Below are 9,367 nucleotides of genomic sequence, written 5' to 3'. Positions count from 1 at the left end.
CCCGACCGCTGCATCCGTGGTGGGATGCAGCCTGCGCAGAGCTGCCGGCTGGCCCAGTCCCAGATTTTGGGGGGATTTTTGGGCTTTCACCTGCCAGGGAGAGCGGGGGATGCTCCACACTCAACCTTCACCCGCTGGCTTGGTCTAGGACAGCAGCTGGAGCTGCCTGGGGGATTTGTTCCACTCGAGGCCCCAGTTGGTTTTGTAAAATGGGCTGGAAACGGAGCTCTTTGAAATGCCTTATTTTCCTTGTTTGCTTCGTGTTACCTGAGAGCTTGGAGAGGGGAGAAACCCCTGCCTGGGCTGTCCCCAGTGCGGGATCCCAGCGTTCCCGCAGCGGAGGAGAGCGGGGAGCGAGGTGTTGCTCAGGAAGTGCTGGCACCGAGGGTCCTGCTGGGCTCTGGGACCCAGGGAGGTCCTCGCTGATGCACCCCCTTTGCTGCGTCTGTCTCAAAGTCGCCATCACGGGCCCCGCACAGCTTAGCGCAGCTCGGGGGAGCAAGAGGAGCACCCCCAAAGCAGAAATTCCCCACTTTTTTAGGCTAATTTAAAAAATGGCTCTATCTTCCAGAGATCATCTAGCAGCAGCACTTAGGCACAGCACCATCTCCTGGTCTTTCTGTTCCCCCCACAGAGGATTTTAATGTCATTCCACTGTAAATGCTGTTGAATGTATTTCTTTTTGAACAATATATTGTGAGTGATCCCTCTTCTACGACACGGTAATAAAACTTGGATTCGGGAGTTTTAAAAGCCGCAGTGCTGAGGTTGTCACTCGCTCCTCAAGGCTGCAGGTGGGGGTACCCGAGGAGCCCCAAGGTGGGTGAGCTTTGGGCCTGGGGATGCGGTGGGTGGCAGGTGAGGTGGCCAGGGAAGGGACCATGGGAGGTGGCTCAGAGGACAAGGAGACCAAGGGGAGGAGATGGGGAGATGGCCTAGGGAGGGTTGGCCAAAGGAGGAGGACGTCCAGGGGAGGAGGACTATGGGAGGTGCCCCAGAGCACAGGGAGCTCCAGGGAAGGGGTTGCTGAGCGAAGGAGCAGGGCCATGGGGAGGTTGCCCGAAGGAGGAGATGATTCAGGGAAGGCGGCGCGGGAGGGGGAGAGATGGCCAAGGCAGGAGTTGGCCAAGGGAAGGATGTCCAGGGGAGAAAGTCCAGGAAAGGTGGCCCAGAGGTACATGTACCCATGGAAGGAGGTTCACTGGGGAGGAGGAGGAGCAGGGAGGGCATTGCCCAGGTAGAGAGGAGGGCCAGGGGAGGACATGGTCTGAGGAGGAGATGTGCTGCTGGAGGCTGGCTGAGGGAGAAGATGGTTGCCCAGGGAAGGAGGAGGTGGCCCAAGAGAAGGTGCCCAAGGAAGGAGTTTCTCTGGGGATGGTGGGAAGGAGATGGCCCAGGGGACGTCGTCTGGGGCAGGGAGTGGCCAAGAGTAGGTGGCCCAGGGGAGGTGGAGGGGGCTGCAGGCAGGGGCTGTGGAGATGGGAGGGGGAATCCTAGGGCAGGCAGAGACTGGCCAGCGTCCAGACAGGCACACGCAGCCCTGCCCGTCCTGCCCGCTGCCCTGCCCAGTACTGCCTCCCCATCCCAGCTTGGCCAGGTGAGCACGGTTGGGGCTGAGCTGGGGGGACCCCAGAACTGGGACCCCCTCAGCAGTGGGGAGGAGCCCCGCTGCCCGCTCTGGGTGCAGGCACTGGGCACTGGGCACGAGCCACCAGGGCTGAGGGCCTGGCAGCTCCCGGGCGCAGCAAGCACTGCTGGCATCTTGACTTCAACGGAAAGCAAACCTCCATGCCCTGCAGAGCCTGGACATCTGCCCGTCCTGCCGTGGTGCAGCCCTCAGCCTGGCACCAAAGCTCCGGGAGCTGGGTTCTCGGCACGTTCACTCTGAAGCCTGATGTGTTCACGGGGGCTTCTAGAGCGTGTTATCCTCACCTCTCCTGGTGTCGTGGGCTCTGGCGGTGCTGCAGGCGTGGAGCTGGAGGAGGCTGTCCTCAAAGCACGGCAAGTGCTCTGGGAGCAGAGCTGTCCCCTGGGAAATGTCAGAGGGGCTTCTGCAAAGATGCAAAAGGGCGGTTTGGGACCAGGACTCTCCCACCAGGCGGTGGCTTCCCTTTTTTCATGACCGAAGAGCTGGCAGAATTGCCGGCCTTCACCCTGCTGCTCCGGGAAGCCTTGGTCCTGTGCCCACCACCACAGTGTGCTGTCGTGGTGAGGCCTGGGGGCATCGGTCAGTGTCAAAACCTAGTTTAAAAAAGAAAAAAGGATGACATAATCTATAAGTAAACTTACCAAGTTTGTGGATGACAGCGAGTGGGGTGGTGCAGTTGACACCCTGGAGGGATGGGATCCATCCAGAGGGACCTGGACAGGCTGGAGAGGTGGGCCCATGCCAACCTCATGAAGTTCAACAAGGTGCAAGGTCCTGCACCTGGGTCGGGGCAATCCCAGGCACAAATCCAGGCTGAGTGGAGAATGGCTCAGAGCAGCCCTGAGGAGAAGGACTTGGGGGTGTTGGTCAATGAAAAACTCAACATGAGCCGGCAGTGTGCGCTTGCAGCCCAGAAGGCCAAACACATCCTGGGCTGCATCAAAACCCATAAATAATAAAACTATTCTAGGATTCTAAAATAACCTTGCACTTTCAATGAATCTTAAAGTACTGCTAAATCATAGCCATGTGAACACCTTATCCATGATGCTTGCCCTCCCTGGGAAAAAAATGTGCATTAAGGGACCTTATCCTGCATCCTGCTGCTAGCTACAGGAACGGAGAAAAATGCGTTAGCAATATCGATCATGGCATACCATGTAGCTGCCTTGGACTCCAGGTCATATTGAAGTTCCAGCATGTCTGGCACAGCAGCACTCAGGGGTGGTGTCACTTCATTCACACCATGATAGTCCACTGTTAATGTCCCTTCTCCATCAGACTTCCTCACTGGCCATATAGGACTGTATTATAACTGGGGAGTCATTCCCAGTTAGGCTCACTTCAGCATCCAACACAGTCAACCTTTGAGACCCTCCCGTCACTCCCAAGATGGTAATGGACTCTGTTCCTCTATGATATGATGGCATTAGAGTGCATTGTGCACCAGTGTCCACCAGGGCTCTGTACTTCTCAGGTTTGGATGTGCCAGGCCATCGAATCCACACCCTCCAGTAAACTCGATTATCCCTTTCCTCCACCTGGCTGGAGGAAGGGCCCCTCTAATGATCCTGGTTGACGGGAGCAGCCATTCTCCTAGGTTGGTTCTCTCTGGCAGTGTCCTTTTCAGCTCCTGTGGCGTGCAAAATGGCAGTGGGTTTGCCGTGCCACCTATCCATATTCTTGCCATAGTCGATCAGGATGTACCACAGAGAACTTCGTGTGGGGTTCTCCCTGCCTTGAGCCGATCTTCTGGGAAAACGTCTGTTCCTAATGGATGAAAGATGGATCCATTCAGAAGAACGGGTATCACTTCCTCTCTCTGTGGGAAGCAGCTTATCAGTCAGCTTGTCAAAATGGGTTTTGATGACAGTTTTGAAGTCCTCAAGTGTCTTTTCCACAGCTGCAATGTGGAAGTGAATGTTGTGAACAACAGTGTCTTCAGATTGCCTGAGCTGAGTAGCAAACTCGGCCAGAGCTGGTGGTGTTTCATCTTCTCCCCAAAAGAGCCTTCTTGCCGAAGTGTTGGAATACCCGGGAGGGGCACTCTGTATAAACTTCTTCAGCAGAGAACCTTGGCATGGTACTTGACCAGGATCTGTGACTGTTTGCTCATCACAGCTTACCTGCTGGAGTGCCAGCCCTCTCACATAAATATCTGATGCCATGCTCTATGGTGTTCCATTTAGTAGAACTCTATTCTGTATCCTCTTGACGAGGATATCTTCTCTTTAGACCTGTTCAGAGACATTCCCAAAGACTGTTGGTGCAGATGTCATTCCAAATGAACCTATCAATGCCCTGCTCCTTGGCTAATGCTCCCGATCGCTTAGCTTGTCTCCCATCCAGATCTATTGTATCTGCTCTGGTGCGCAACAGCCATGTCATCAGGGATTCGCCATCTGCCCGGACAGCGGTCTGCTTCCCTGGAGCACTTCTGGTGGGTGGTGACTGGGGCCAACTGGGCCACATTGCCCATGTCCCAGCTGGTGGCTGCCACTCCTGCCAGCACCAAAACAGCGGCCACCAGAGCCACCGGGGCCAGGATGGGGGCCTGGGCCAGGGTCAGGCGCCGAGGCTGGATTCTGAGCCAGGCTGGAGCTGGAGCCGGGGTGGCTAGAGCGGCTGTTAAAGTGACATTACTGTCATGCAAAGAGAGCTGAGCACACCACAGCCTTACAATTAGCTCCATTTGAACGGCAATGAAGAACCACAAAACGTCATTACAGCCCTTTCTGATTTCTCCACACCCCTGCATGGCAAGATTGCCAGGCAAAGGAGCTGAATCATTTTTCATAAGCATATTCATGAGGTAGTGGCTGAAGTATCCAAGTAAAGCCTTCACCCAACTCATCCCAGCATAAATCCAAAACCTATGGCAATAGAACATAGAGACAGGGCAAGTCAGCATGGCATACATCAGGGCAGCACAAAAAGCACTCAAAACCATTCTGTATCAGGCCTTGCAGAAGCACCATTGTGAGAGGCATTTTAGTCTTCCAACTTGTCCCGTCAAAAAAAAAAATTCCAAACTCGAGCCCCACGTTGGGCGCCAATTAATCCTGTCTCCGATTAGGGCTCAAGGTAAACCTAAATGAAACAAGGAGTAGGATTTTCTCACTATTGTCCCCGACCATTCCAGGGGAGAAGAAAAAATAAAAGGGAATAGAGAAGAGATGCTACACACAAGGTTGGAAGTTAAGACTCTAACAAGTTTAATGAAAAACAATTGGGGAAAGGAAAAAAGGGAATTAATAAGACATAAAAGATATTTAACTATGGGCAAAACCCAATCCCAGTAGTCCCGAGTGGAAGTGTCCCAGCAGTGCCTTGTGGCTGCTGTGACTCGTCACCAGGGACCGCAGTGGTGCTGGGAGTGGATGGGGATGGATGTCACTGAGCACGTGGAGGTAGCCCCAGCCATCCTGGGATGTGACAAGAAACAGCCCATCAAGCCAGGAAAAGCCCACGAAACCTCAGGCCTCCTCATTTTTTTAGACTGTGGCCGGAAAGGGGAAAGAACAGTACCGATCTCTGACCCGCCAGGGTCCTGCAGACACCACCTGTCCTGCCCTTTCAGGCTGTGACCCTTAAAGCATAACACCTGCAAAATGGATGGAGCCTGGGTGGGCACCTGGAGGCCTCACAGCCCATGAGGGCCTGTCATAGCCCAGTTCACCTGCCTGGGACCCAAGTACTCGCTCCCTGGGACAACCGGTAAAACCACCAGCACAAGGGAGGCGCGACACATCCCCTAGCTCCAGGGACAAGCAGCCACAGCTCCATTTCCCACTGCTCCAAGCCTCCATGCTCGCAGCTGCAGCAAGGCCACAGGGCTGCCAGAGAAAGGCTCAGGCTGCTCTTGGCAAAGCCCCGGAAAAGAGCGGCCTGACTCTGCCGAGCACAGAGCAGGCCTTGGGGGCCCAGAAGAGAAAACACAGCAGTGGCCATCTTCATCTTGGCTTTAAGTTCACTCAGCAACCGCCTGGGGCTTTAACAGACAATCAACGCATTTCACGACGATCGACGTGTTTTGGTGATATTCCAATTAATTGCACAGTGCCTAAACTGCTCCTGCTGGAAGTCCCTGTACAAGTGCATTGGCCTGCCGGTAGCACTCTTGGAGGAAAACAGCACACAGGAAGGGAAATTCTTGAGGCCAGCAACTCCAGCTCCTCCACTTAGGAACCAGCTTTCTGTACGCGCTTGCAGGCAGGTGTCCTTTCACGCGCTTTTCTTCCTTTTCTCACAGCCCCGCCAAAACCAAAGCCCCCGCACACACATTTTGAGGGGCCAAACCTCCCGTCCCAGAAAACTGCTCTCTGGGTCCTCGCTACTACATCCTGCCCTCCATCTCCGGGAATGGGAAGTACCAGGCTCCAGCGCAGCCCATCCGCAGCCTTCTCAAGATCAAGATCGAGGTCACCCCAGGACCAAGTGAATTCCCTTTCTCCAGCCCTTCTTCCAGGCAGCACAAACACACTTTCCTTTTGGCCTGTGCTCCTGGCTACAAAACCACCAGCTCATGCCCTGAAGGAACTCCAGAGGTTTCCAGACCCAAAGCAGAAAAGGCCAAGCACCTCCTCCTGACCTTTCCTCTCGGGCTTGAGGAGAGGAGCCTGGCTTCACTGCTCTCCTCCACTTCTCCTCTGCCCTAGGCGACTACTTCACCGACCGGGCCAGCAAGCACCTCTACAAATGTGCACCGGTGCAGTCCATGGCCTTCCAGCACAAGGACGCCCAAACCGGCCAGACCCCAGGTGAGGGAACTTGGGGAAAGACGCACACTTGCAGCCTGCGTGCCCTCAGGGAACATCTGCTGGGCAGCCTTTGCAACAGGGAAAAGCCTACGCAGCAGGAAAATCCTGCCTGGTGGCCCAGAGCACCAGCTCTTCTCGTGGCCTGCAGGAACCAGCAGCTGGGCCTTGGAGCTGCAGACACATGCTGTGTGCCACACAAGACGGAGGCTTTGGCAGGAGGGGCAAGACATCCTTCCAGCTCCTCGCAGCAGGCTTGGCAGGCTGCTTGGAGGAGCAGCTCCCACCCAGGAGCTGCTCCTCTCCCCGCAGGACTCACACGCACTCTCTTCCCATTCCCCTTCCTGGTCCTGCCACCTACACCCTGCCTAGGCTGGTGGGACCCAACACAGCCTACACCCAGGCCAGCCCGTGCTACTCCATCAGGGGGAAGAGCAAGCACAGCGGCTTTGCTGAAGACCTCGCCAAGGTGAGCTAAGCTCCTCTGCGCTCTCGCAGCAGCAGCAGCAGCTCAGCTGCTCTTCTCAGGCCCTCAGAAGAACCAACACTTGCCCTTTGTACCCAGCAACCTCCCTGCCTCTCTTACAGACGCCAGGTCCTGCTGCCATCCCCAGGGTGCCGCTGGACGTCTACAAAAGCAGGACTCCCAGGTTCACCATGGGAACCAAAAGTAGCCTTGCAGGCGACAGAACTGTGAAGCCGCGGCCAGCAGACTACTGTGTAGGAAAGGTAATGCAGCCTGCCCGCCTCTCCTCCTCTGCTTTGCAACAACCAGCCCTTAAGCATCTCCCCTTCTGATGGGAGTTCTGACAACTCAAGACCACTCATCTGCTGGAGTGACTACGGGACTGCTCCCTTGCCTCGGCCCAAAGCCCAGCAGAGGGAGGCCAGAGAACACATCTTTGCCTGTCCACTAGCCCAGCCATTCAATGCTGATCTGCGCTCGCACACCACAAACTCTTCAGGAGGACACAGTGCTGCAGGAGGGACAAGAAGACCCAAGAGCGGACCCTTCTCATGCTTGTTATGCCCAATGACCTTCACTGAAGAGAAGGCTTCTGGAGAACAGGGCACCAAGCTCATCTTGCCTTCTTCTCACTTTTCTATGAGGGTTTTGTGCCCTCATAGTTTTAGTACCAAAACCTAAGGCTTTGTACCCTAGAAATGGCTCTGCGGTGACTCCGAATGAGGCACTGGACATGAAAAAACCCGAGGCTTTGTACCCTAAATGAGGAGTATGGACCCTAAAATGAGGGTTTGTTCTCTGAAAAGGAGGCTTTGGAAGCTAAAAATGAAGGCTGGGGACCCTATGCATAAAGCTTTGGATTCTAAAACTCAATCTTTGGACCTTTTGGGCCATAAAAATGATACTCTGCATTGTTCAAATGAGACTTTTAACCTTAAAAGCAGGGGCTGGGACTTCCAAATGAGAGTGTGTACCCTAAAAAGGAGGCTCTGGGACCAAACCAGAGGTTTTCAACCCTGGAATCTAGGCTTTGGACTCTAAAAATGAGTCTTTGGGGCCTTAAAGAGGGGCTAGGAGCATAAAAATGAGGGTTTGGGTACTCCAGATGCAGCTTGGACCCTAATAACAAGATGATAGATGATAAAAATGATGCTTTGGATGCTGAAAATAAGGCTTTGGACACCCAGGGTGCAGATTTGGAGTCTAAAATTGAGACTTTTGCAACTATAACTGAGCCCTTGGAGCATAAAACTGAGGCTTTGAAGCCTAAAATGAAGCTTTGGAAGCCAAAACTAATACATTGGAAAGAAAAAAATGAGGCTTTGGACACAATAAATGTAGTTTTTGAGCCTACAACAAAGCTTTCTACCCAAAACATGAGGTTTTGGACTCTCCAGATGAAAGTGTGGGCCCTAAGAAAAGGCTATGGGTAATGAAAGACTGGGCTGGACCCTAAAAATGAGGATTTCAGCCCTAGAAATGGAGCTTTGGGACCTAAGAATAGGTATTCCACCCAAGAATCACAGCTTTGAACCCTAAAAATGAGGCTGTGGGAAAAAAGTGCCACCCTCTTCCCTCTCTTGGCCTTGTCAGGGACTCACAGTTGAAGATGACAGTCCTCTTTCAGGGCCAGGCGCTGGCAGCAGTGGCAGGGAGAGGGATGCAGAGGTGGCGCCAGGCAGAACGGGAGGAAGATCAGGAGGAGGAGAAATGAGAGGAGGAAGAGGAGGAGGAAGAGCAGGAGAACAATGATGAAGAGCCAGAGGAGGAAAAGGAGGAGGAAGAGCAGGGAAAAAGAAGAGGAGGAAGAAGAGAAGGAGGAGGGGAAAACACTTCCAAAGTCACTCTAGTGTCAGCACATCAAAATTCTTGGATGGAGAAACTGCTCCTTATGGTTGCCCATGGCGATTCACTGAATCCAAGCCTACTGGTGAAGTCATTACTCACAGGAGTCATTCAACATCATGGCCATCACTCCTCTCAGGATCAGAGAGGAAAGCTCTGGATGGCACAGGCTGTCAGGATGTGCTCCAGAAACAGAAGAAATTATTGTTGAGCATGAAACAAACATAACAGCATCCGTCATCACAACTCTTCCAGGGGTAGTTTTAACTGTTGCAGAGCTTCAGGCTGAGGACTTCACCATCACTGTCATAGGAGCCCAAAAGAAAGAGTAACTGGCAAAGAGTGTCTCTGTCATGGCCATGTCTGTCTAGCCTTCAAAGGTAGAATAGCTCAGCCTACAGCTCTGGAGGTATAGACCAGCCTATACTTGTGTCCTGTGTGTGTCTATGTACTCGATGATCTGTCCAAAACGTCAAATCATGATCACCTTTGAGAGAGGATGGAACTAGGGGGGAGGAGAAAGGAAGACACTGGTAGAAAAAAAGCAAAAGTGTAGGCACGCAATTAGAAAAGGAGGAGCCAAGTTATCCCAAAAGACAGCTCAGCCCAACTCGATTTTGAAACACAAACAACAACAACTTGCCCACAGTG

The 9,367-nt window shown here is 53.5% G+C and overlaps 1 protein-coding gene across 1 annotated transcript; it reads left to right on the top strand.

Moving 5' to 3' along the window:
* Nucleotides 1-5,259: 5,259 nt before the first annotated feature.
* LOC104535909 (outer dense fiber protein 3-like) lies at nucleotides 5,260-7,134 on the top strand (the record flags this gene model as incomplete). The annotated part of the gene is given in 6 exon segments (XM_010179050.1): nucleotides 5,260-5,371; nucleotides 5,891-6,085; nucleotides 6,307-6,408; nucleotides 6,557-6,629; nucleotides 6,718-6,874; nucleotides 6,994-7,134. Coding segments are annotated over 6 exon segments (780 nt in total), but the record flags the coding sequence as incomplete, so codon positions are not given.
* Between the last annotated feature and the right edge of the window lie 2,233 nt (nucleotides 7,135-9,367).

The sequence above is a fragment of the Mesitornis unicolor genome, unplaced genomic scaffold (genome assembly GCF_000695765.1).
Source record: "Mesitornis unicolor isolate BGI_N332 unplaced genomic scaffold, ASM69576v1 scaffold12062, whole genome shotgun sequence".
Taxonomy (NCBI): domain Eukaryota; kingdom Metazoa; phylum Chordata; class Aves; order Mesitornithiformes; family Mesitornithidae; genus Mesitornis; species Mesitornis unicolor.
This window is presented reverse-complemented; position numbering and strand designations above follow the sequence as displayed.